This window comes from Salvelinus alpinus, chromosome 1 (assembly GCF_045679555.1).
Source record: "Salvelinus alpinus chromosome 1, SLU_Salpinus.1, whole genome shotgun sequence".
NCBI classification, from domain to species: Eukaryota; Metazoa; Chordata; class Actinopteri; order Salmoniformes; family Salmonidae; genus Salvelinus; species Salvelinus alpinus.
The window spans coordinates 100869315-100897309 of NC_092086.1; the positions used below are offsets into that span (position 1 = coordinate 100869315).

The 27995-nt window shown below is 42.4% G+C and overlaps 1 protein-coding gene and 1 long non-coding RNA gene across 5 annotated transcripts; one reads left to right on the forward strand and one right to left on the reverse strand.

The window, feature by feature from the left end:
- The first annotated feature begins 279 nt into the window (after positions 1-279).
- Positions 280-26287, forward strand: LOC139536786 (ran-binding protein 3-like). Of its 4 annotated transcripts, none has more exons than XM_071337403.1 (14): positions 280-685; positions 6574-6635; positions 6800-6830; positions 6945-7016; positions 7271-7333; positions 8301-8366; positions 12824-12978; positions 14987-15084; positions 15438-15510; positions 16856-16937; positions 17281-17408; positions 17603-17723; positions 17851-18201; positions 25327-26287. In XM_071337403.1, the coding sequence occupies exons 1-14, from the start codon at positions 466-468 to the stop codon at positions 25371-25373; spliced, it is 1569 nt and encodes a 522-aa protein (XP_071193504.1). In that variant the 5' UTR covers positions 280-465; the 3' UTR covers positions 25374-26287. The 4 variants fall into 4 exon arrangements, with proteins under 4 accessions (XP_071193504.1, XP_071193513.1, XP_071193521.1 ...); XM_071337412.1 differs by having other exon boundaries at positions 12824-12921; XM_071337420.1 differs by lacking the exon at positions 8301-8366.
- On the reverse strand, positions 17725-27974 carry LOC139536804 (uncharacterized). Its single transcript, XR_011667399.1, has 3 exons — positions 27697-27974; positions 25544-25612; positions 17725-18112 (listed from the first exon to the last, which is right to left on the reverse strand). It is a non-coding gene; the product is annotated as an uncharacterized lncRNA (long non-coding RNA).
- Between the last annotated feature and the right edge of the window lie 21 nt (positions 27975-27995).

Here is a 27995-nt window from a genome sequence, read left to right on the forward strand (position 1 = left end):
TAGCACCCATCATGGCAGAATCTATGTTTCTTTATTATGCATTACCTACTTAATAGGTTACATCGTCTAGGCTATAGCGGGTAAATCTGTAGGATTGCGCAGAATAGCATTTATTTGTATTTTTGGGAAATGTTTTTAATGGCATAAGAGAAGAGTGAATTTAGCGCTACAAACTGATTGAGGGTGCTGCCCTGGCTAAATCACTCAAGACTTACCACGCCCACATTTCACAAGCAGCCAGGAGCCATGCTCGGTAGTAAACACGGGATATGACTGTTCATTCACACACACAGCAAAGGCTACGCGACAGACAACTGACTGGAGAGTGCCAAAATCAACAAATCAGGAGTATCAAGCTTTTGACACCAAAGGAGCAAATCACCACCTTTATCTGGATTCTTCTTTATTTTCTTGAGGTTGTGTTTATTTTACTACGGTAGTTTATCACATCTTCAGATCCGTAGAATGAGAGGGAATCTTTCCCCGAACGAAGATATTTCAGGGTATTATTCAATGATGCCTGTCTCGGACTTCCATGCAAAGCCTTCCTGTACGATGGAGCCCGCGGACAGTATGTGTGGAGCGGGAGGAGCTGTCACCGCCAGACCGCTGATGGGGAACACCTCTTCGTGGCAGCACTCGGGGGATGGAGGATGCGCGCAGGACGGACCTGAGGAGTTAAACGGTATGGTTGTCATTGCGTCTCACTTTTTTAAAGCGACTTGAACAGATCTTTACTGCTAGATAATAATATGAATAGATTTGAAGACCTTAATATAATCAAGTTTTTTTTTTTTTTTTTAGATTATGTTTTTAGTGCCATAATGCCACACATGATTAATATTCCCCATTTATTCACTCTCAATGTGACAAGCTCTTAGTAGGCCCTACTGCAAACATGAAACTCATTCACAGAAAAATATTTGGAAAAATACACAATTGTTTACCGTAGCACATGTAGATATCATTGCTCTTCTTTGCTCTTTCAGTAGTGACATCAATATTTAGTCTACACTCATAATGAACACACACACGCACATACACATACATACATACACACTGTATCCTGATGCAATATCTCTAGGGTTCTTATCTTATTTAACTACATAGAGCACACATGCACAGAAGCATGGACACAGTATATGTGGGCTCTGGACAGGTTCTTAGCTCAGGCCTGTTGATTTTCTGGAAAACAATGCAGGAGGATGAACGTATGGTTCAGTAATTGACCTGATTTAAAATACAGTTATAGCTTGGCTCTTCGTACATTTACAATACAGTTATAGCTTGGTACATTTATAATACATTTATAGCTGGGTACATCTTGGTATATTTATAATACAGTTATAGCTTGGATCTTGGTACATTTATAATACAGTTATAGTTTGATTTTGGTACATTTATAATACAGTTATAGTTTGATCTCAGTACATTTATAATACAGTTATAGTTTGATCTTGGTACATTTATAATACAGTTATAGCTTGGTACGTGTTGCTTTTGAACCAAGCCTGTAACCTTTTGCACATCCATGTCTAACCTATAGGGATGAGTTGACATTCTATGGCTGCAGGGTTGTCATCTGCAGCTCAGTGTCACCCTGGTGTAACACAGTGGGATGTGTCAGGAATCAGGGATGAAGTGAGTGCATTGGAGAAGTACTGTATGTGTAAGACATGATCAGATCTCATCCCAGGAGTAGTGGTTATTATTTACCACCCACTTGAGGTTACAGACTCCACTAATGAAAACGAGGACCAGGTCAGGCTAGCTAATACCAGTTTTCTCCACCAAGCTACCAAACTAGCTAGCTCTGGTCATGGCCAATGACTAGGCTCTTTCTCATGTTCCAGCGTGAACACTGAGATATCCCCCCTCCCTCCTCCATACCCAAACTACAGTCCCCCTCCTTCTTATAGTGTTATAGGCACCCACCTTCCCCTTTTAGATTTCCAATCACACGTCTGTTCATGTTTCAGACTGAAGTGACGAAACATACTAGATTATTCTATTGCTAGGTGGAGAAGAAGAAAAAAAAACATCTACAAGAGAAGCAGAGCAGTTGACCTGAAGTTCTGGATTTGAATGTTTTCCCAGGGGCCTTAACTAGAGCGATTTGGATGTATAGCTCTCAGTAAATTCAGAAATACTGTCTCGTTACCGGTACTTTCAATGGTAACCATGTTTAGCCCCGCTGTTTGCTGTAGGGGAAATAATAAGCAGGCTGAGATAGTGTTTAGGTCGAGTTAAGAGGCCATCGAGGTAACCAAATTATTAAAGATTAGCACAATAGCTCATCAATAAATTACAAATAATTTCTGATATTCCCAGGAAAATCAAATGCTCTTAGGACATTCAATCCGGTAAGATCTTATTTTCTCCTAGTTTCTCAGTAAAAGTCTGTTTTCGTCCAGAGCTGCAGAGCTAACAGAGATATGACAAGTGATTCATGAGGGTGTGACTGAGGCCTCAGTGAGTTAGATATGCCCGTTCCCATAGTTGGAGGTTGTTGTAAGTAGCCCGACATTCCTACAGTGGTGAAGCACCCCTTATAATAGCCTGTTAGAGGCCCAGTCTGGCTTATGGACTCAGGAGTAAGACAGCATCCAGGGGGAGCTCCGTGTGTGTGTGTGTGTGTGTGTGTGTGCTTGCGCGTGCTTGCGTGTGTGTGTTAGACCCTTTGCAGGGGGTCCTTGGCTGGAATCTGGGGCACCAGCAGAGTTAAGGTTTTCCTTTCAGCATTTCCTGTTCTACAGACGTTTTCCTAAAATGGTATCTTTGTTCATACAGTGTGAGGTCCCTATATATATTAGGAAAGCCCTCTCTTTTATCAGAAAGAGTAAGTAGGCTTGCACAAACCTTGGTACAAGGACACCCCCTGGACAGGACACTACTCTATCACAGGGCCTTACCCCCAATCTATCTCCTTAATGTTGAGTGCCAAGCAGAGACGCATCAGGTCTCAATTTTACAGCTTTGGTATGACTCAACCGGGGATCAAACTCCCAATCTTGCAATCTCAGGGCAGACACTCTAACCACAAGGCCACTGAGTTGGTTCAGGAATAGACATCGAAGCTAGTTCCGCTTTTTTTCATTATTCCCCTCAAATCAGTCCTTGATTAAAGACCTGGGACACCAGGTGGGTCCAATTAAGTATCAGGTAGAACAGAAAACCAGCAGGCTCCGGACTTCGTAGGGTAAGAGTGAATACCCCTGGTGAATTGCACTGGTGGGTGACATTTATTAGTTCAGGCTTGGGGCTGAAATTCAAACTGTAAATATTGTTTTGTTGAGTTCCCAAATCCAGAACTCACATTCTTGTATTAGAAGAATAGTGCTGTTTTTGTCGGACTGGTTTATATCAATGTCTGTAACCATCTGTCTGACCATAAGGCTGTGATGCAACTGTATGCTGGCCACGTGGTCTTTCAAGTTGTTTTGTCCTTATGTTACCCCAGCTCCCCAAATGAAGCCCAGATGTTCTGCTAGATTGAGCTATTGTTGTGTTGTTCTCGTTTGGACGATCTGAGAACGGTTGCTGGAACCACTGAAACCCCACTTGGGCCCGCAGCCAGCACGTGTGTGAATAGAGGCTGTCTTCATAACATGTGACAGTGGGTACGCTCAATTATGGGGAAGACAGGGGGAGGCAAGGCAGCGTTATGAAGGGGACGGGGCTTGGTGGGGGCTTGGAGCAAAGCATTGTCCCCCCATGTGAGTGTTGTGTGGGCAGCTGCTGCTTGTGACATGGCGGAGTGATTTTTTTTCCTGGTCCTCTGCCCCTTTAACCCCGCCCAGCCCCGGAGTAACATTCTGATTGAGACCAGAGTAACCTAGTTTGAGGCAGCTTTTAGGGGGAGTGCTCCCCGCACCAACCCACTCCTGCTCCTAACAGAGACAAGGAAATTCGAGAAAATGTGCATGCGTGCATGTGTGTTTAATGGGCTCTCCTCTGCGTCTCTTTCTCAGGGCAGCGGTTTGTGGAGCACTGCCACTGCTGGCAGTGGTGTTTATGGCATATTCAGCTTCTGCCAGAAGAGAAGCTCACTGCTTCTTTACAGGATGGTTAAGTTACCACTAGCAGAGGACAGAGAGAACAAAACATACTTCAACAAACAGTTCAATCTCTCCTCTGTGCCTTCCAAAAGCTGAAACTAGGGGACATTAAACAATTATATTTTATTCAAAATCTGTACAGAAAACAGATTCCAACCAAATGAAAGTATTACCATGGGGAAAAAAATTACATTTTACATTTTAGTCATTTAGAAGACGCTCTTATCCAGAGCGACTTACAGTAGAGACATGATTCATTCATTGACATGATTCACTTTTAGAGTAGGCCTACTGTTTTTGTAGTACATGCTGCTGAAAGGCTCTGTTGAGGTCTTCATACAATAAAGACTAGTTAGTTGTGCCTTCCTTATAAAGTCTGCAATAGAATGGTCTACCTGTGAGCATCAATTCTCTTTGAGAGGCCTCAGGAAATATTTATGATCCACTCCTGCAATGAGCATGGACAGGGCATGTGCATCTCTATTGATGTCAATCTTCATAGATCACCATTGTATGGTCCTCGTCTCTGAGTGATTGTGTCTTGCCTTAGTTTGCAGTGCTTCTCAGGTTTTTCTACCAGATACAAGCATGTTAGGGTTTTTTCTCTTTGAGAAAATAAAAATGTAAAAATGGATTAATGTATAGACAGACCTTGTCAGCAATATTCCAAGGAATGCTCTTTTAAGCTCAAAGGAAACTAGCTTAATTTATTTTTCATTTCATAAATGGCAAGCATGTCTGTTCATGAAACGTGTTTATTTAGTACTCTCCTCTCTCACTTATGTAATGACCCTTTCAATCCGTGATGTGGAAAAAGAGCGGCTGTCATAAAGAGTTGCCTGCTCTCTGGCGCTAGCCTGACAGTGTGCATCATGTCAGGATTTTCTCATGACGTCTGTTACGTATGGCCCTCAGCCGAGGTCCGGGGCTGTCTGACCTCTGGACACTCAGACCTATGGTAACTGAGACACTGTCTGCCCAGACAGATGATAGGATAAGGGGGGAGGAGGGGAGGAAGAGGAGAGAGAAGGAGAGAAGAGTAGGAAAGGTTAGTGGAGATTTGGGAAAGAAGAGTTGAGATGGAGGAGATGCAATGGGTTTAATTGTTACTGTATATTCGCGTTGTCTGGGGTGACCAAACTCAACTGTGAGTAGTACGGTACCTAACCTGTGAATAAGTATTTTCCCACAGCAGCGATGACATCACCTATGTGTCAGGGAGGATACACAGTGCTCCTATTGACACTCAGCAAAAACACTCTACCTTATACACTGATGACCACCCTTCTATGCTGTTACATTCAGAGTAATAGGCACTTGTCTCTGGCACCACTTGACTGTTGGAGTGTTGTGTAAACTAATTGCAATTCCATTTGTGGTGCCCTGCTGTTTGTCTACAGTAGGTCATGTGACTGGAAGCCCTTAGAGTTGGACTGTAGAGTTAATAAGTAGAGCTTGCTCTGATTTCCCCAGGAGGTCACAGACAGGATTACTGTGGCTTGTGGTAGAAATAGCCTCCATTGACCCATTACTGTACTTTTTAGCTTTCAAAGAAAGTTGAACAACTGCATAAATGCAAAAATCAAACACATTTCAATGTTAATCATCAGTATATAGGACACATATTAATCAGTTGCATCTGAACAGTCAGTTGTCTTTAGAATAGGCTGCTCACACCATAGACTTGGGTGACCATCTGTCACTGACTGTGAAGTGTGAACGCCATCTTTCTCCATGCCCATAGTGAACACAGTCACTGACTGACACAGCACTGGCAAATCTCAACATGTGAATTAGCACACCAAAAGACCTTACTAATTGACTCTAAGCTGAGTTGATCATATGAGGTCAGATCAGTGACAGAGTTCCTGTGTATTTATAGCCTCCATACAGGTCTGGACCAGTCTCAGTCAGTTTGACCCAGGGCCAAGTCTTGGCGTCTGGTGCATAGCTGGCTCACACCTCCACTGCTATCCCATCACTCAGCCCTGCCACGGTGGGCTTGTCCCCAGCGTCCAGGGCCTGTTGTCAGGCTGTGTGGTTACATAAGAGGCCTTGGATGTCAAAGCCTCCATTGATTAAAATAACACATTGGGGTGGGATGACGATGGACATCTCCAGTCAGAACTGTGGGCGAGCCTAGAGATCTCACCGCTCTTTGGGTCCTTGTTTAGTTGGCTGTGTGTTTTGAGGGTTAATTGAGGAATAATAAATGTAGTAGGAAATTACTCTTAAATTCAGAACAGTGCTACTGTTGATTTTCCTAACTTTGCATTTTAGTGTCTTGGCAGAACAGTGTGTACTGACAGCTCACAGTCTCAGTCATTTCCCTGGTTACGTCTTTGTGGTTTCAGTGACAAAATTAGGAAAAGTGTTTTCCTATTTGAATTTAAGTAAACGCTTTTAAACTCAGTTACGGTTTAGCTAAGATTCACTCATGGATAATGACTCAGTCGCTGTATCAAACTTCAACAAGGATAATTCTCTAACTGTGCTATAATCTGTCTTTTCACAGAGAAAACTGTGCTTGCCCCACCGGTGTTCGTCTTCCAGAAGTCTTTCACGCTTTCCATGAAGGTAATCTGAATCATATCCTGAAGGGTAACATGTTGACAGATGATGCACATGCATTATTAAAAAGTAGTTGCTAATCAAAAGGATACATTCAGAAATATGTAATGGAAGAATATGTATCATTAGTTTATATTTCTGAACTTTCTTTCTGAACTGATTTTCTACAGAGGAGAGCAGAGCGATGGGAGGAGGGATCAGGTCAGCATTATATCTGCTGCATGTCATAATGAGGAAACATTTTGATGAATCTCTGTTGCTTTCTATTGCATTGGCAGTAATGTATTTATGTGTACTTGGCTTGTTCTCCAATAGTTGTGGGAATCAGTCCAAACAAACGAGTCCGATCCTTCACATACCCTAATCCTAACAGCAGAATGAGGAAAGGTGAGTGTTCAGAAATATCAATTTGCAGAAATTGTCTGCCTACTCTATTAAAAAAATACATATATACGTATTATGGTATTATTACCACCAAACGTAAACATTTGAGGATTGAATTATAATTCCTGTTCCTCAGTGTTACTCTCCATTGGTAAAGGTGATTTTTTTTGTACAATCTCTACTGACATTTCATCTACAGTATATACACAATGCTGCTGGTTAACATTACTTACCTTTTTTCTCTGCGTCTCTGACAGGCTCCTGTGACGGCAGTAGACGAGTGCGAACAAATTCCCACTCTTTTCCCCCACCGCCTCCAGGTAAACAACCACACCCCCTACACAAGACCTGTCATCTCTCTAGTGTACTCTATTATCTCTATCCTTTCATCCATCCTTTCTATGCTGTCCCCTAGGGCATACAGCGCCCATGCAACTGAGTTTAGTTGCCTGATTCCTTGACTCGCCTGCAGATGATTGTAGCCTTAATAAAACTGGGATCTTACTGGGATAAAATACAGTATCTCCGTATCTTTGAAATGAACCGAAGCAGTGCACCATGACGTAGCCGCTGGAAGATGTTTGGCGCTACAAATGGATATTTCAGTCGGTTAATGCAGTACCAATAAAGGTCCAGTGCACTACTTTTGTGACAAATAAATAAATAGTAATAATGATTTTTCAGGGGTGCTGCAGCACCCTCAGCACCCCTACTTCCCGCGGCTAAGCATCATGATCAAACTCTCTTAAAGGGTTTCCTGTCTATATTCACTGACAGTATTTCCTCTAGGTCCATACATTCCAGTCACACCATCCATGTAAAGGGTTCTTCGGCTGTCCCCATAGAAGAACCCTTTGAAGAGACCTTTTTGGTTGCAGGTAGAACCCTTTCTACAGAGGGTTCTATATTGAAACCAAAAAGGTTCTACCTGGAACCAAAATTGCTTCTCCTATGGGGACAGCCGAAGGACCCTTTTAGAAAAAAATGTTTGTGTAGATTCCCAGCAACCACTTCAATGCAGCCCCCAGTATCTCTTTCCCCTGATCCGTTTCAGTTTCACTCTGTCACTGCAGCCCTCACCTGCTCATCACAAATCACCAACATGACCCACTATTGGCAACGCGGAACCCTCACTGCTCATTGTTGGCCAAGCATGTTGTATGTTGTCATGTGCCAAGTCTGGCGGTCACTTTGACATAAATGTGGAGCACGTTTTAACTTTAATCATGTATGATATGTCTGTCTGTGTGAACTCTTCTGACGGATCTCCTCTCCACTCTTTCCTAGTCTCAAGATCAAATGTCTTCATGCCTTCAAATCTGTGCAACCGGGCCAACATTTCCCCAAACAGAGGCAAATATCCATTCTCTGGTCTTATGTTGACCTTTTGATGTGCTAAAATACCTCTAATTATCTAATCAAATTTCAAATCAAATCAAATTTATTTATATAACCCTTACATCAGCTGATATATCAAAGTGCTGTACAGAAACCCAGCCCAAAACCCCAAACAGCAAGCAATGCAGGTGTAGGAGCACGGTGGCTAGGAAAAACTCCCTAGGAAGGCCAAACCTAGGAAGAAACCTAGAGCGGAACCAGGCTATGAGAGGTGGCCAGTCCTCTTCTGGCTGTGCCGGGTGAAGATTATAACAGAACATGGCCAAGATATCTAAACAACTAACAAACCACACTTAATCTCTATTCTACATACTAATACATTCGGTGAGTATTCAGACCCCTTGACTTTTTCCTCATTTTGTTACGTCACAGACTTATTCTAAAATTGATTCAACATTTTTACAAAAACTCATCAATCTACACACAATACCCCATAATGACAAAGCAAAACCAGGTTTAAGAAATGTTTGCTAAATTATTAAAAATTTAAAACAGAAATAAGTTTTTCCCAGTGGGTCAGAAGTTTACATACACTCAATTAGTATTTTGTAGCATTGCCTTTAAATTGTTTAACGTGGGTCAAACGTTTTGGGTAGCCTTCCACAAGCTTCCCACAATAAGTTGGGGGAATTTTGTCCCATTCCTCCTGACAGAGCTGGTGTAACTGAGTCAGGTTTGTAGGTCTCCTTGCTCGCACACGCTTTTTCAGTTCTGCCCACAAATTTTCTTTAGGGTTGAGGTCAGGGCTTTGTGATGGTCACTCCAATACCTTGACTTTGTTGTCCTTAAGCCCTTTTGCCACAACTTTGGAAGTATGCTTGGGGTTATTGTCCATTTGGAAGACCCCTTAACTTCCTGACTGATGTCTTAAGATGTTGCTTCAATATATCCACATCATTTCCCTGCCTCATGATGCCATCTAGTTTGTGAAGTGTACAAGCCACACCCCTTTTTCCTCCAAACATAACTATGGTCATTATGGCCAAATAGTTCTATTTTTGTTTCATCAGACCAGAGGACATTTCTCCAAAAAGTAAGATCTTTGTCCCCATGTGCAGTTGCAAACCGTAGTCTGACTTTTTTATGGCGGTTTTGGAACAGTGCCTTCTTCCTTGCTGAGCGGACTTTCAGGTTATGTCGATATAGGACTCGTTTTACTGTGGATATAGATACTTTTGTACCTGTTTCCTCCAACATCTTCACATGGTCCTTTGCTGTTGTTCTGGGATTGATTTGCACTTTTCGCACCAAAGTATGTTCATCTCTAGGAGACAGAACGTGTTTCCTTCCTGAGCGGTATGACGGCTTAGTGGTCCAATGGTGTTTATACTTGCGTACTATTGTTTGTACAGATGAACGTGGTACCTTCAGGCGTTTGGAAATTGCTCCGAAGGATGAACCAGGCTTGTGGAGGTCTACAAAAAAAATTTGAGGTCTTGGCTGATTTCTTTAGATTTTCCCATGATGTCAAGCAAAGAGGCACTGAGTTTGAAGGTAGGCCTTGAAATACATCCACAGGTACACCTCCAATTGACTCAAATTATGTCAATTAGCCTATCAGAAGATTCTAAAGCCATGACGTCATTTTCTGGAATTTTCCAAGCTGTTTAAAGGCAGTCAACTTATTGTATGTAAACTTTTGACCCACTGGAATTGTGATACAGTGAATTATAAGTGAAATAATCTGTCTGTAAACAATTGTTGGAAAAATGACTTGTGTCATGCACAAAGTAGATGTCCTAACCGACTTTCCAAAACTATAGTTAATTAACAAGACATTTGTGGAGTGGTTGAAAAACAAGTTAATGACTCCAACCTAAGTGTATGTAAACTTCCGACTTCAACTGTAAGTATTCAGACCTTTTGCTATGAGACTCGAAATTGAGCTCAGGTGCATCCTGTTTCCATTTATCATCCTTGAGATGTTTCTACAACTTGATTGGAGTCCACCTGTGGTAAATTAAATTGATTGGACATGATTTGGAAAGTCACACACCTGTCTATATAAGGTCCCACATGAGGTCGAAAGACTTGTCTGTAGAGCAACGAGACAGGATTGTGTCAAGACACATATATGCAGCATTGAAGGTCCCCAGGACCACAGTGGCCTCCATCATTCTTAAATGGAAGAAGTTTGGAACCACCAAGACTCTTCCTAGAGCTGGCTAATCGGACAAACTGAGCAATGGTGGGAGAAGGGCCTTGGTCAGGGAGGTGACCAAGAATCCAATGGTCACTCTGAAAGAGCTCCAGAGTTCCTCTGTGGAGATGGGACTTGGGAGAACCTTCCAGAAGGACAACCATCTCTGCAGCACTCCACCAATCAGGCCTTTATGGTAGAGTGGCCAGACTGAAGCCACTCCTCAGTAAAAGGCACATGACAGCCTGCTTGGAGTTTGCCAAAATGCACCTAAAGGACTCTCAGACCATGAGAAACAAGATTCTCTGGTCTGATGAAACCAAGATTGAACTATTTGGCCTGAATGCCAAACGTCACGTCTGGAGGAAACCTGGCACCATCCCTACGGTGAAGCATGGCGGACTGCAATAGCATCGAATAGTCCCCACGATATGCAACTGTTCAGGGAAGTCAGGAACCAATACACGCAGTCAGTCAGGAAAGCAAAGGCTAGCTTTTTCAAACAGAAATTTGCATCCTGCAGCACTAATTCCAAAAGGTTTTGGGACACAATAAAGTCCATGGAGAATAAGAGCACCTCCTCCCAGCTGCCCACTGCACTGGGGCTAGGAAACACTGTCACCACCGATAAATCCACGATAATCGAGAATTTTAATAAGCATTTCTCTACGGCTGGCCATGCTTTCCACCTGGCTACCCCAAACCCGGCCAACAGCTCTGCACCCCCCGCAGCAACTGGCCCAAGCCCCCCCTCTTCTCCTTCACCCATATCCAGACAGCTGATGTTCTGATAGAGCTGCAAAATCTGGATCCCTGCAAATCAGCTGGGCTAGACAATCTGGACCCTCTCTTCCTAAAATTATCCGCCGTCATTGTTGCAACCCCTATTACTAATCTGTTCAACCTCTCTTTCATATCGTCTGAGATTCCTAAAGATTGAAAAGCGGACGCAGTCATCCCCCTCTTCAAAGGGGGAGACACTCTAGACCCAAACTGTTACGGACCTATATCCATCCTGTCCTGCCGTTGTAAAGTCTTCGAAAGCCAAGTGAACAAACTGATCACCGACCATTTCGAATCCCACCGTACCTTCCCCACTATGCAATCCGGTTTCCGAGCTGGTCACGGGTGCACCTCAGCCACGCTCAAGGTCCTAAACGATATCATAACCGCCATCGATAAATGACAGTACTGTGCAGCCGTCTTCATCGACCTGGCCAAGGCTTTCGACTCTGTCAATCACCGTATTCTTATCGGCAGACTCAACAGCCTTGGTTTCTCTAATGACTGCCTCGTCTGGTTCACCAACTACTTGTCAGACAGAGTTCAGTGTGACAAATCAGAGGGGCTGTTGTCTGAACCTCTGGCAGTCTCTATGGGGGTGCCACAGGGTTCAATTCTCGGGCCAACTCTTTTCTCTGTATATATCAATGATGTTCTTGCTGCGGGTGATTCTCTGATCCACTTCTACACAGACGACACCATTCTGTATACATCTGGCCCTTCTTTGGACACTGTGTTAACAAACCTCCAAACGAGCTTCAATGCCATACAACCCTCCTTCCGTGGCCTCCAACTGCTCTTAAATGCTAGTAAAACTAAATGCATTCTCTTCAACCGATCGCTGCCCGCACCCTCCTGCCAAACTAGCATCATTACTCTGGACGGTTCTGACTTAGAATATGTGGACAACTATAAATACCTAGGTGTCTGGCTAGACTGTAAACTTTCCTTCCAGACTCATTAAACATCTCCAATCCAAAATTAAATCTAGAAACGGCTTCTTATTGCACACCAGTATTTCTACTTGCACATCCTCATCTGCACATCTATCACTCCAGTGTTAATTGCTAAATTGTAATTACTTCGCCACTATGGCCTATTTATTGCCTTACCTCCTTACTTCATTTGCACACACTGTATACAGATTTTCAATTATGTTATTAACTGTACGTTTGTTTATCCCATGTGTAACTCTGTGTTGTTGTTTTTGTTGCACTGCTTTACTTTATCTTGAACAGGTCGCAGTTGTAAATGAGAACTTGTTCTCAACTGGCCTACCTGGTTAAATAAAGGTGAAATTAAATAAATAAATAAGAAAATGTGGAAAAGGTCAAACGGTCTGAATACTTTCCGAATGCTCAGTATAGTATATTTTTATTCATACCTGATCGTAAGACTGACTTTGAAGGACAGAATTTGATTTAAGTCTCTTTTTACTCCCCCTTCCCTCTCCTTCCCTCCTTTTCTATTCCTCTTATCTTCTGTGTAGTGACACCTCTGAACAGGGTCAGAAGGTCATTACTTCAGCCTGCACGTCTCCTCGCCCCTCAACCCTGGAACATCTCCTTACAGCCACACCTATCTGAGGTATTCTACAACTCTCTTCGCCCCCTCACACAGAGTGAAACGAGAAAACTCTCTCAGGTAAAAAATTAAAAGAGAGAACTCTCTCAGGCCTTAAAAGTATTTCAATAATACAATTATTATTAGTTGGGGTTGTGTCATTGCCTGAGGGACCCACGTACTCTTCTCAGAGAAACCTATTCACTCACTGCCAGTTTATAAACCCAAACACCAAAACCGGTTTGAATCAGTTCTGTCTATTGGAAATTATTGTGCAATGTTTTTTGTTGTTGAAGTCTCTCTGAATGCTTAAATCGCTTTCTCTCTACTCCCAAACTTGCCACATCAACACACTCAATTATATAATAGCTTATGGCTGCAAAATGTATTTTATTTTCTATTTACACAAGCATTGTGTTGAATTATTTGACTCAAGAAAGTACCAATCCAATGTATAGTCGTGGCCAAAAGTTTTGAGAATGACACAAATATTCATTTTCACAAAGTTTGCTACTTCAGTGTCTTTAGATATTTTTGTCAGATGTTACTATGGAATACTGAAGTATAATTACAAGCATTTCATAAGTGTCAAAGGCTTTTATTGACAATTACATGAAGTTGATGCAAAGAGTCAATATTTGCAGTGTTGACCCTTCTTTTTCAAGACCTCTGCAATCCGCCCTGGCATGCTATCAATTAACTTCTGGGCCACATCCTGACTGATGGCAGCCCATTCTTGCATAATCAATGCTTGGAGTTTGTCAGAATTTGTGGGGTTTTGTTTGTCCACCCGCCTCTTGAGGATTGACCACAAGTTCTCAATGGGATTAAGGTCTGGGGAGTTTCCTGGCCATGGACCCAAAATATTGATGTTTTGTTCCCCGAGCCACTTAGTTATCACGTTTGCCTTATGGCAAGGTGCTAGATCATGCTGGAAAAGGTATTGTTCGTCAGCAAACTGTTCCTTGATGGTTGCGAGAACTTGCTCTCGGAGGATGTGTTGGTACCATTCTTTATTCATGGCTGTGTTCTTAGGCAAAATTGTGAGTGAGCCCACTCCCTTGGCTGAGAAGCAACCCGACACATGAATGGTCTCAGGATGCTTCACTGTTAGCATGACACAGGACTGATGGTAGCGCTCACCTTGTCTTCTCTGGACAAGCTTTTTTCCGGATGCCCCAAACAATCGGAAAGGGAATTCATCAGAGAAAATGACTTTACCCCAGTCCTCAGCAGTCCAATCCCTGTACCTTTTGCAGAATATCAGTCTGTCCCTGATGTTTTACCTGGAGAGAAGTGGCTTCTTTGCTGCCCTTCTTGACACCAGGCCATCCTCCAAAAGTCTTCGCCTCACTGTGCATGCAGATGCACTCACACCTGCCTGCTGCCATTCCTGAGCAAGCTTTGTACTGGTGGTGCCCCGATCCCGCAGCTGAATCAACTTTAGGAGACGGTCCTGGAGCTTGCTGGACTTTCTTGGGTGCCCTGAAGCCTTCTTCACAACAATTGAACCGCTCTCCTTGAAGTTCTTGATGATCCGATAAATGGTTGATTTAGGTGCAATCTTACTGGCAGCAATATCCTTGCCTGTGAAGCCCTTTTTGTGCAAAGCAATGATGACGGCACGTGTTTCCTTGCAGGTAACCATGGTTGACAGAGGAAGAACAATGATTCCAACACCACCCTCCTTTTGAAGCTTCCAGTCTGTTATTCGAACTCAATCAGCATGACAGAGTGATCTCCAGCCTTGTCCTCATCAACACTTACACCTGTGTTAACGAGAGAATCACTGACATGATGTTAGCTGGTCCTTTTGTGGCAGGGCTGAAATGCGGTGGAAATGTTTTTGGGGGGATTCAGTTCATTTGCATGGCAAAGAGGGACTTTGCAATTAATTGCAATTAATCTGATCACTCTTCATAGCATTCTAGAGTATATGCAAATTGCCATCATACAAACTGAGGCAGCAGACTTTGTGAAAATGTATATTTGTGTAATTCTCAAAACGTTTTGCCACGACTGTAAATTCAGAAATGTAATAGGACTGTAAAATAATAATTTGCATTGTTTTTTTGTCCCATTTCCACAGGTGAGCCACGATCCTTCAAATGATGTCTCCAGCATCTCAACTGACCGCCCCCCCACTGTTGGTGTATTACATCAAAAGAAACCCCATCAAGTTCACAGGTACGCAGAGGACCTGGTTAATGTAACAGTAAAGATGCAGGGTGTCTAGTTGGGTTAAGTCTGTACAATATTTCATTTTTATAGCCTCCCAGCCACTTTAAACTGTATATTTGACAGTTGACATTCTAATTGAGGGCTACAAACTCCAGGTCAAGGCATGGATTAGTTAAACCAGGGGGTTTGGGTTACGTGTTAACTTTCAGTCCAGACCCAGGACTGGACAGCCTTGCTTCAATCCAGAGACTTTACAGAGTTTTCCTCTGTCAGAGCTATGTGGGGTCTAGGGGTTTAGTTCCCAGCAGTGATTCTGAACCTGCTGACCTCTCTGCTGACCTCTGGTTCACCCTCCACAGATCGAAGCCAGACGGTACCACCTCAGACAGGGTCCAGTTTGTGTTTGGGGAAAACATGAGCGAAAGAGTCTTGGTGAGTTCAGCAAGCACCACTGACATACACTACATGACAAAGTATGTGGACACCTGCTAGTCGAACATCTCATTCCAAAATCATGAGCATTAATATGGAGTTGGTCCCCCCTTTGCCGCTGTAACAGCCTCCACTCGTCTGGGAAGGCTTTCCACTAGATGTTGGAACATGGCTGCGGGGACTTGCTTCCATTCAGCCACAAGAGCATCAGTGAGGTCGGGCACTGACGTTGGCCGATTTGGCCTGGTTCGCAGTCGGCGTTCCAATTCCTCCCAAAGGTGTTTGATGGGGTTGAGGTCAGGGCCCTGTGCAGGCCTGTCAAGTTCTTCCACACCGATCTCGACAAACCATTTCTGTATGGACCTCGCTTTGTGCACGGGGGCATTGTCATGCTGAAACAGGAAAGGGTCTTCCCCAAACTGTTGCCACAAAGTTAGTAGCACAGAATCGTCTAGAATGTCATTTTATGCTGTTGCGTTAAGATTTCCCTTCACTGGAACTAAGGGGCCCGAACCATGAAAAACAGCTCCAGACCATTATTCCTCCTCCACCAAACTTTACACTATGCATTGGGGCAGGTAGCGTTCTCCCGGCATCCGCCAAACCCAGATTCGTCCGTCGGACTGCCAGATGGTGAAGCGTGATTCATCACTCCAGAGAACGCGTTTCCACTGATCCAGAGTCCAATAGCGGTGAGCTTTACACCACTCCAGCCGATGCTTGGCATTGCGCATGATATTAGGCTGGTGTTCGGCCACTCGGCCATGGAAACCCATTTCATGAAGCTCCAGACAAACAGTTCTTGTGCTGATGTTGCTTCCAGAGGCCGTTTGGAACTCGGTAGTGAGTGTTTCAACCGAGGACAGATGATTTTTATGCGCTATGCGCTTCAGCACTCGGTGTTCCTGTTCTGTGAACATTTAGGCCAATAGACATTTCCATGTCATAATAACAGCACATACAGTGGACCAGGGCAGCTCTAGCAGGACAGAAATTTGATGAACTGACTTGTTGGAATCCTATGACACCATCCTATGACGGTGCCACGTTGAAAGTCAGTGAGCTCTTCAGTAAGGCCATTCTACTGCCATTGTTTGTCTATGGAGATTTCATGGCTGTGTGCTTGATTTTATACACCTGTCAGCAATAGGTGTGACTGAAATAGCCGAATCCACTATTTTGAAGGGGTGTCCACATACTTTTGTATATATATTGTACTTATACAGTAGCAATTTGCATAGGATGACTATGCAATATATGATGTCATCACATTTGAATGAGTTTAACTGTGTTACCAAACACGTCATATTTACAGAAATGCTCTCACTTTCTCACCCTCATATAGAGACCACAGAAATCCCCTAGCAGTGAAGATTCTGATTGCAGCTCTGATTCTGACTCTTCCACCTCTGATTCAAGTCATAAAGGTAAATCATTAAGCGGGTCATAGTGTTTTTACATGAGTACACAACTCTGGTCCTCGAGAGCCAGTACCTTAATGGCCACAGTGTCTGCTGATCCACCAAGACTGTGGTCCTAGGCTGCATTTATACAGGCAGCCCAATTCTGATCTTTGCCCAATTATTGGGAAAAGAGATGACCTGATCAGTCAAAAGACCAATTAGTGGAAAAATATTAGAACTGGGCCGCCTGTGTAAATCCTGCCATAGAGGACTGGAGTTGTGCACCTCTGTTCTAATAGCGATTGACTGCCTCTTAGTGGATGCCTTTCAGAACTGCAGCTGAAGTTCTGTCTGTGTTTGCTGATAGGTGCTGTGTGGAGCAGTCTGAGGGAGTCTGCTGCAGCTTACACAGCGTCATGTGGGAGGCAGCATGTGCTCAGGCTCAGGCGGGTTCAGCTGTTCACTGGGGAGGAGAAGGAAAGCAATGTGGTCCAGGTGAAGACCTATAGGGCTGACGCATGCCAGATCTTACAATGCCTGGTACCTGACGGCACAGTTGATAACGTGGCATGCAATGTCTGAGCAGGGAAATGTGACCATTATGTTGAAATAGGAAGTGACCAATGCCTTCTGATATTGCTAAAGGCAGTGGTGTACCTTTTTCATTTTTAAATATTATTTTCTTTTAGCTGACCTGCAGACTGTTTGTCCTGGAAAAAGGAACTCCGTCATGGACTGAGCGAGGGAGAGGAGTCCTGCGACTCAATGATCTAGCATCAGGGACCAAAAGAGGGCTTCAGTCCAGGATAGGTGAGTTTATCATGAGGGAGTTTATTATTCCCATCACTCTGACCAACACCTGCACGTCTTTCTGTGATTCTTAATGTTTCTCATCCTCAGTATATCTCTCACACCTGTCGCCCTCTGATCAAAACAGTGATGAGGCACCAGGGCAGTCTCAAGGTTATCCTCAACACTAAGCTCTGGCCACACACACACCTACGTCGCCCGGCCCGCCGGAACCTCCAGGTGACGGCCACTGACGTGGAGACTCAGGCCGTTCGGGTGTTCCTCATTCAGGCCAGCGCCAGGGACGTGGCACGCCTCTACGTGGCCATCCACCATCGGCTGGTAGCCCTACGGGCCAGTGCTGCTGAGAGGGAGGCAGAGGCTGCAGGGGGCAGGACCAGGGAGGGGCACTGCAACAGTGAGAATGAAGAGGAGGAGGAAGAGGAGAGACAACAGAAAGAAAGAGAAGAAAGGCTGCTATTGACACGATTGCGACCTGGTAAGAGTGAATAGCAATAGTGATAGGGATGTACTCTACAGTTGTCTGAGATGAACTTGTCTGAGATTATCCCTTGCTCTTTCACCTACACACCTGTATGTCTACGACTAAGTCCAATGTTTAGCACATTGTTTGTCCTGTGTAAAAAAACGTGTTTGGAATTTTTGCTTAGTTTGAGTAAGGGAACATTCGTCCTCCAATAGATGTCTGGTGGGAAGTCACGTTACTAATCCCCATTCCACATTCCAGAGTCAGAGGCGTTGGGTTAAATGCGGAAGACACATTTCAGTTGAATACATTCAGTTGGACAACTGACTAGATACCCCCCTTTCCCTTTTCCCTTTCCCAGAGGGAGCTGTTAGCAGGTGGTAGTCATAGACCTTCACTCTGCCACTGGCAAACCCCCCCCACATAAAAAACTGAGTAACAGATGGATCCCCATCATGGTGGATTACATTCCTAAAGGTCCCAGGCCTAAAAAGATTAGGTTATTTTTTGTACCATTATGAAAAAGAGAAGAGAACACTAGATTAGTGGTTTTTAATTGATGTACCTTGAGGAACTCTCAAGTGTGCCGCAAAACTTTTCCTAATCTTGATAATTTTTTTGAACACTCACTTCTAAACGTGACCTGTTGAATGCACATGGGATTTTGACTTGGGATCACCAGTGCTGCTCAGATAATACACGGAACCAAAATATAAAGCAACATGCAACAATTTCAGAGAATTAACTTTATTTGTAGTAACAGTAACTTTATTTGTCACATGCGCCGAATACAACAAGTGTAGACCTTACAGTGAAATGCTTACTTACAAGCCCTTGGGGGCAGTATTTCGCAGTATGGATGAGAAGTGTGCCTAAAGTAAACTGCCTGTTACTCAGGCCCAGAAGCTAGGATATGCATATAATTGGTAGATTTGGATAGAAAACACTCTAAAGTTTCCAAAACTGTTAAAATAATGTCTGTGAGTATAACAGAACTGATATGGCAGGCAAAAACCTGAGGAAAATCCATCCAGGAAGTGGGATTCTTTTGATGTGGGTATATTCAATTGAATGCCTATAGAGAATCTAAATGGTTAGGGTCCAGCTTGCAGTTCCTATGGCTTCCACTAGATGTCAACAGTCTTTAAACATTGTTTCAGGCTTGTTTTCTGAAAAATGAAGAAGAATGAGACATTTTTGTCAGTGGACTGAGAAAGAATGCAGAGCTGGTTTGTGCGCATGACCGATTGCGCGCCCTTCGTTGTTTTTCCTTTCTATTGAATACGCTATTGTCCGGTTGAAATATTATTGATTATTTAGACAACTGACAACCTGAGGATTAATTATAAACATCGTTTGACATGTTTCAACGAACTTTACCGGTACTATTAGGATGTATTCGTCTGCATGTTTTGACCGCCTTGGAGCCAGTGGATTACTGAACATAACGCACCAACAAAACTGAGTTTTTGGGATATAAAGAGGGTCTTCATCGAACAAAACAAACATTTATTGTGTAGCTGGAACACTTGTGACTGCAACCATATGAAGATCTTCAAAGGTAAGTGATTCATTTTATCGCTATTTCTGACTTTTGTAATTCCTTTACTTGGTTGTAAAATGTTTGTATGCTTTTGTAAGCGGGGCGCTGTCCTCAGATAATCGCATGGTATGCTTTCGCCGTAAAGCCTTTTTGAAATCTGACAAAGCGGCTGGATTAACAAGAAGTTAATCTTTAAGCCGATGTATAACACTTCTATTTTTTATGAATGTTTATTATGACTATTTCTGTATTTTGAATTTGGCGCTCTGCAATTTCACCGGATGTTGTCGAGGTGGGTCGCTAGCGGAACGCCTGCGCCAGAAAGGTTAAGAAAATATTTACCAAATAAAGTAAAAAATAATAAAAAGTAACACAGTAACATAACAATAACAGGGCTATATACAGTGGGTATCTGAACCGAGTCAGTGTGCGGGGGTACAGGTTTGAGGTAATTTGTACATGTAGGTAGGGGTGAAGTGACTATGCATACACTACCGTTCAAAAGTTTGGGGTTACTTAGAAATGTCCTTGTTTTTGTCCATTCAAATAACATCAAATTGATCAGAAATAGAGTGTAGACATTGTTAATGTTGTAAATGACTATTGTAGCTGGAAACGGCAGATTTTTAATGGAATATCTACACAGGCGTACAGAGGCCCATTATCAGCAACCATCACTCCTGTGTTCCAATGGCACGTTGTGTTAGCTAATCCAAGTTTATCATTTTAAAAGGCTAATTGATCGTTAGAAAACCCTTTTGAAATTATGTTATCACAGCTGAAAACTGTTGTTCTGATTAAAGAAGCAATAAAACTGGCCTTCTTTAGACTAGTTGCATATCTGGAGCATCAGCATTTGTGCGTTCGAAACAAAGAACTTTCTTCTGAAACTCATCAGTCTATTCTTGTTCTGAGAAATGAAGGCTATTCCAATGCGAGAAATTGCCAAGAAATCGAAGATTTCGTACAACACTGTCTACTACTCCCTTCACAGAACAGCGCAAACTAGCTCTAACCAGAATAGAAAAAGGAGTGGGAGGCCCCGGTGCACAACTGAGCAAGAGGACAAGTACATTAGAGTGTAGAGTGTAGTCTAGTTTGAGAAACAGACGCCTCACAAGTCCTCAACTGGCAGCTTCATTAAATAATACCCGCAAAACACCAGTCTCAACGTCAACAGTGACGAGGCGACTCCGGGATGCTGGCCTTCTAGGCAGAGTTGCAAAGAAAAAGCCATATCTCAGACTGACCAATAAAAAGAAAAGATTAAGATGGGCAAAAGAACACAGACACTGGACAGAGGGACTCTGCCTAGAAGGCCAGCATCCCGGACTAGTTTAAGGAAAAAGATTCTTCCAGTTCGTGGATGGCTGACGCTTTACATGCCGTAACCAATTGTGCTATTTTGTTTGTTTTTTTGCATTATTTTTAACTTATTTTTTAACTTATTTTGTACATAATGTTACTGCTACCGTCTCTTATGACCGAAAATAACTTCTGTACATCAGAACTGGATTACTCACCACGAACTGGAAGAAGCTTTTTCCTTTAACAAGTCCGACAAGAAAGATATACTGCTCTCCCGGGAACAGGCCCACATCCCCGTCATTTGTGTGAAGAAAAGACGGAGGAAAAGAGGACGCAGATCAGGCTGCCTTCTGAGAATCCGTAGGCGAGCAAGTAAACTCCCACTGCCATCAATTCTACTTGCTAACATGCAATCATTGGAAAATAAAATTGATGATCAATGATTATTCTACCAACAGGACATTACAAACTCATATAAGAAAATCAGTCAATTGTCCTGGGCTGGCGTGGTTACACATGGTCTGCCGTTGTGAGGCCGGTTGGACGTACTGCCAAATTCTCTAAAACGACGTGTCACCCATTGAGCATGTTAAGGATGCTCTGGATTGACATGTATGACAGCGTGTTCCAGTACCCGCCAATATCCAGCAACTTCGCACAGCCATTAAAGAGGAGTGAGACAACATTCCACAGGCCACAATCAATAGCCTGGTCAACTCTATGCAAAGGAGATTTGTGCTGCATGCGTGCATCAAAAGAGTTTTAATTAAAGTGCTACACACAAATTAATCATCAGGTGTAAGGAACTATGAAAATAGTTCAAATAAATGCTTTTTAATCTACAGTTGAAGTCGGAAGTTTACATACACTTAGGTTGGAGTCATTAAAACTTGTTTTTCAACCACTCCACAAATTTCTTGTTAACAAACTATAGTTTTGGCAAGTCGGTTAGGACATCTACTTTGTGCATGACACAAGTAATTTTCCCAACAACTGTTTACAGACAGATTATTTCACTTATAATTCACTGTATCACAATTCCAGTGGGTCAGAAGTTTACATACACTAAGTTGACTGTGCCTTTAAACAGCTCGGAAAATTCCAGAAAATATTGTCATGGCTTTAGAATCTTCTGATAGGCTAAATGACATAATTTGTGTCAATTGGAGGTGTACCTGTGGATGTATTTCAAGGCCTACCTTCAAACTCAGTGCCTCTTTGCTTGACATCATGGTAAGGCCAAGGCCTCAGAAAAAAAATTGTAGACCTCCACAAGTCTGGTTCATCCTTCTGAGAAATTTCCAAACGCCTGAAGGTACCATGTTCATCTGTACAAACAATAGTACACAAGTATAAACACCATGGGACTACGCAGCCGTCATACCGCTCAGGAAGGAGACGCGTTCTGTCTCCTAGAGATTAACTTAGTTTGGTGCGAAAAGTGCAAATCAATCCCAGAACAACAGCAAAGGGCCTTGTGAAGATGCTAGAGGAAACAGGTACAAAAGTATCTATATCCATAGTAAAACGAGTCCTATATCGACATAACCTGAAAGGCTACTCGGCAAGGAAGAAGCCACTGCTCCAAAACCGCCCTAAAAAAGCCAGACTACGGTTTGCAACTGCACATGGGGACAAAGTTTGTACTTTTTGGAGAAATGTCCTCTGGTCTGATGAAACAAAAATAGAACTGTTTGGCCATAATGACCATCGTTATGTTTGGAGGAAAAAGGGGGAGGCTTGCAAGCCGAAGAACACCATCCCAACCGTGAAGCACGGGGGTGTCAGCATCATGTTGTGAGGGTGCTTTGCTGCAGGAGGGACTGGCTACCCGAAACGTTTGAGCCAAGTTAAACAATTTAAAGGCAATGCTACCAAATACTAATTGAGTGTATGTAAACTTCTGACCCACTAGAAATGTGATGAAAGAAATAAAAGCTGAAATAAATCATTATCTCTACTATTATTCTGACCTTTCACATTCTTAAAATAAAGTGGTGATCCTAACTGACATAAAACAGGGAATTTTTTTTACCAGGATTAAATGTCAGGAATTGTGAAAAACTGAGTTTAAATGTATTTGGCTAAGGTGTATGTAAACCTCCGACTTCAACTTTATATAAAAACATTGTCACAGGAAATAGATGATTTGCTGTATGGATCAAATGAGATGGAGGTCATTACCACTAATTAAATGAATAGGGAAATGTTAGGTGTGCCGGAGGATATTTTATCCCATCAAGTTGTGGCACAGTTAAAAAAAGGTTGGGAACCACTGCACTAGAGATGAGAACTAGGTATTGCTGTTTATCTAAACAATAGTCCACTTGTTATTCCTTGCAACAACCTCTCCTTCAGCCTCCTTGAACTTGTATGTCAACTAGACACCTAAAGAAGCTAAAATTAGCCCCGTATCAGCTAACCATGCATAAATCACATTCCAGTGGAGGACAACTTATGTCCTCTGGAGCAAAACATGTGTTGTCCCTGTAGAAACTCAGTAGAGACCTACAGTGGGGAGAACAAGTATTTGATACACTGCCGATTTTGCAGGTTTTACTACTTACAAAGCATGTAGAGGTCTGTAATTTTTATCATAGGTACACTTCAACTGTGAGAGACGGAATCTAAAACAAAAATCCAGAAAATCACATTGTATGATTTTTAAGTAATTAATTTGCATTTTATTGCATGACATAAGTATTTGATACATCAGAAAAGCAGAACTTCATATTTGGTACAGAAACCTTGGTTTGCAATTACAGAGATCATACGTTTCCTGTAGTTCTTGACCAGGTTTGCACACACTGCAGCAGGGTTTTTTGGCCCACTCCTCCATACAGACCTTCTCCAGATCCTTTAGGTTTCGGGGCTGTCGCTGGGCAATATGGACTTTCAGCTCCCTCCAAAGATTTTCTATTGGGTTCAGGTCTGGAGACTAGCTAGGCCACTCCAGGACCTTGAGATGCTTCTTACGGAGCCACTCCTTAGTTGCCCTGGCTGTATGTTTCGGGTCGTTGTCATGCTGGAAGACCCAGTCACGACCCATCTTCAATCCTCTTACTGAGGGAAGGAGGTTGTTGGCCAAGATCTCGCGATACATGGCCCCATCCATCCTCCCCTCAATACGGTGCAGTCGTCCTGTCCCCTTTGCAGAAAAGCATCCCCAAAGAATGATGTTTCCACCTCCATGCTTCACGGTTGGGATGGTGTGCTTGGGGTTGTACTCATCCTTCTTCTTCCTCCAAACACGGCGAGTGGAGTTTAGACCAAAAAGCTCTATTTTTGTCTCATCAGACCACATGACCTTCTCCCATTCCTCCTCTGGATCATCCAGATGGTCATTGGCAAACTTCAGACGGGCCTGGACATGCGCTGGCTTGAGCAGGGGGACCTTGCATGCGCTGCAGGATTTTAATCCATGACGGCGTAGTGTGTTACTAATGGTTTTCTTTGAGACTGTGGTCCCAGCTCTCTTCAGGTCATTGACCAGGTCCTGTCGTGTAGTTCTGGGCTGATCCCTCACCTTCCTCATGATCATTGATGCCCCACGAGGTGAGATCTTGCATGGAGCCCCAGACCGAGGGTGATTGACTGTCATCTTCAACTTCTTCCATTTTCTAATAATTGCGCCAACAGTTGTTGCCTTCTCACCAAGCTGCTTGCCTATTGTCCTGTAGCCCATCCCAGCCTTGTGCAGGTCTACAATTTTACCCCTGATGTCCTTACACAGCTCTCTGGTCTTGGCCATTGTGGAGAGGTTGGAGTCTGTTTGATTGAGTGTGTGGACAGGTGTCTTTTATACAGGTAACGAGTTCAAACAGGTGCAGTTAATACAGGTAATGAGTGGAGAACAGGAGGGCTTCTTAAAGAAAAACTAACAGGTCTGTGAGAGCCGGAATTCTTACTGGTTGGTAGGTGATCAAATACTTATGTCATGCAATAAAATGCAAATTAATTACTTAAAAATCATACAATGTGATTTTCTGGATTTTTGTTTTAGATTCCGTCTCTCACAGTTGAAGTGTACCTATGATAAAAATTACAGACCTCTACATGCTTTGTAAGTAGGAAAACCTGCAAAATCAGCAGTGTATCAAATACTTGTTCTCCCCACTGTACATGACATGAGAATGCATCCTGAACAACTCTTAACATGGCCATTTTGTCATTGTGCATTTACCAGACAAAATACTGTGCTGCAAAACATAAAGCTACTGTATATAAATATTACAATATTTTCACTTACACACGTTCCATAACATGTCTGTTTTTCTCCTTTGCAGTGGTTTGTGATTGGATACACAGTAAACCTAGTTTGGATTCTTGGTGACATGACATCATATCCTGACCTGGACAATCTGAACAGAACTTTGGCTATAATGGAACAGTGGGACAAAACATCAAGAGACAGCTTGCAAGTACTTACTATCTATTGAGCTATCATAACTGCCTTCTTTCAACAACAACAAAAATATATGATTATTCTATTGCCGTACTTACTTTTGTACTTCACGTTATTGTGGCAGTGTGCAAGGGGAAGGTAAACCGCCGCATTATGACAGAGGTAATCTAGATGTAATGACAGATAAAAAACAATTATTTATTTTTGTTATTTTATTATGCATTTATAATGAATCCAACTGTTCATGCAAGTGCTATTTGTGGCTGAAGCACCCACATTAAACTTATTTTAAACATATTTAGAATATTCCCAAAAGGTTCTGTTCTTCTGTATTTCTTTTATAAGCATTATGTTTTACATGTTGTAAGTGTTTTAAAAACAGCTTATGATCAACGTAATGATTTTGAAACAATTTTTGTATGTCTTTCACTACAAACAGAATATAATATGTATCTATCTATTTCAACTGTGAAACAAACAAAATAGCTTTATTGTTAGCTGTTTCATTTATACAGTACATTACTGACATAAACAACAATCTCATGGTTGTGGTACACTCACCTTTTCTACACAGTACTAAATGCATGCCTCTGCCTACCTCTGTAATTGCTACAAATGTTAGAAAACATTTCAATGTTTTTAATGGATTTTAAGTTCTATTACCTAGTGTATTGTCAAAAGCAATTTACTTAAAAGGGTAATCCTGCATAAAAGCAAACATGACTAGCATCTAGTTCATATTCTGATATGTATATATTATATTAATCTGCTTCTGGTAATATCACCATGTTATGTGAGCAGTTATGTCATCGTGATTGATAAAAACTGATTTTCTGATACAACTTTTGAGTTTATCATAATTTTTCATGGTTGTTGTTGCTGAGCTGATGTTACTAACAAAAAAGGTATCTTGTCCTCTAGTCTAGTAGACCTGCATTCATCTATCCAGTGTTTTCAGATCAGTGCAGGCGAAGGAGAGAAGACAAAGGTATCCCACTTTGGACAATGTTTGCCAAATGAATAGCCTCTCTACTGCTGATTTTCCTTCATGAACACTGAAGGACTGGTAAGGTTCCATTCATATTGGTCTCATATTTATAGTGTTTTCAGGTGACAAAGGGAAAGGAAGCTAGGAAAGGAAGCTATTTAGACAACAATATTCTGGCTCCAACGGTTTCCATTAGATAACACAGACACAAAGTCAGATTCCACAGCCACAAAGTCATAATTGCAACAACAACAAAAAATGTCTTCATTTTTAAGGTTAGGGTTAGGCATAAGGTTAGCAGTGCGGTTAAGGTGAGGGTTGATGTTAGGTTTAAACACATATTTTAAGAAGATAAATGGTAGAAATTGGCGGGGTTTAGTCATAATTAATAAATAAATCATAAATAAATAAATAATGACTTCTTGGCTTTGGTAACTAGTGACGACAGGCTCCACCCCTAAAAAGCACGTTGTTGTACGTAATGAAATAAGCGTGCGAGCGCATTCCGCAAGCGTGCGTGCTTCAAATACCGTGTTGTAGATTGTAGGTCCGTGCAGCTGGGTACTGTTGTTCTACAAGTCCTCTGATTCTCAAACACATGCATGTATTTAGTGTCTTGAAGACGTTTAGAGTATATAAGTATGAGCAAACTAATGCTTGGATTATTAGAATATTATTTTCAAAATGTGAAAGGTGCATGTAGAGGGTCGCTGGCAAGGAAAGTTGATAGCCAACAATATGGACTGTTTAGAACACGTGCCCAGCACGTGTTGGGTTTACAATCATTTTGATGAATTGAAAACTAGTTATCCCGTTCTACCTAGCTGGATCGGGAGTGCGCGTGGCCATCTCTGCTCTCATTACATTAGCTGGCAAAAGTTAGTGAGACGAAACAAAAGTCGTTCATATAAACTGTCATAGCTAGTTACCTACATTGTTAGCTCGTGAAAGTGAAACAGAGTTGGCTAGAGTTAAGGTGGTCAGTTTCTAAGCTGCAATAGTAGCTAGCTCGATAGCTAAACTTGTTAGGTCGTGGTTTGTCAATTCAGAATTACGTTAGTCCACTAATTTAGCTAGGTGAGAGTTGGTGTCGCAGTATCTGGATTCGACGATTGTAGTGCACGAGGGACCCATGTCAAATAGCTAGGACATCAGATTGGATTAACACCGACATGGGCCAACAACTACATTAATGGGGACCAACAACGAATAGCTTTTGTTTCATTTATTAAATTTTTCTAACAATTTACAAGAATGACTCACCGTTCCTTTAAAAACTTTCTGTGCCTTGGGCATCGAGATGTCACTATTTTAAATGGGAGCGTCACATCCAGATGGAGATGCGAAGTATTGCATCACAGGCTGAAATTGGTTTTAAACCCGCAAAAGTTGCTGTGGTGACAAAGATGACAAGGTATGAATTCGAGCAGCAAAGATATCGCTTTTCAGAGCTCTCAGAGGAGGACCTAAAACAACTAGTAAGGGAATGGAAAACGATGTGATATAAGTGGTACTTGCTCTCAAACTCACTCATATGTTAATGTGTTCGTCATTGACAGTTA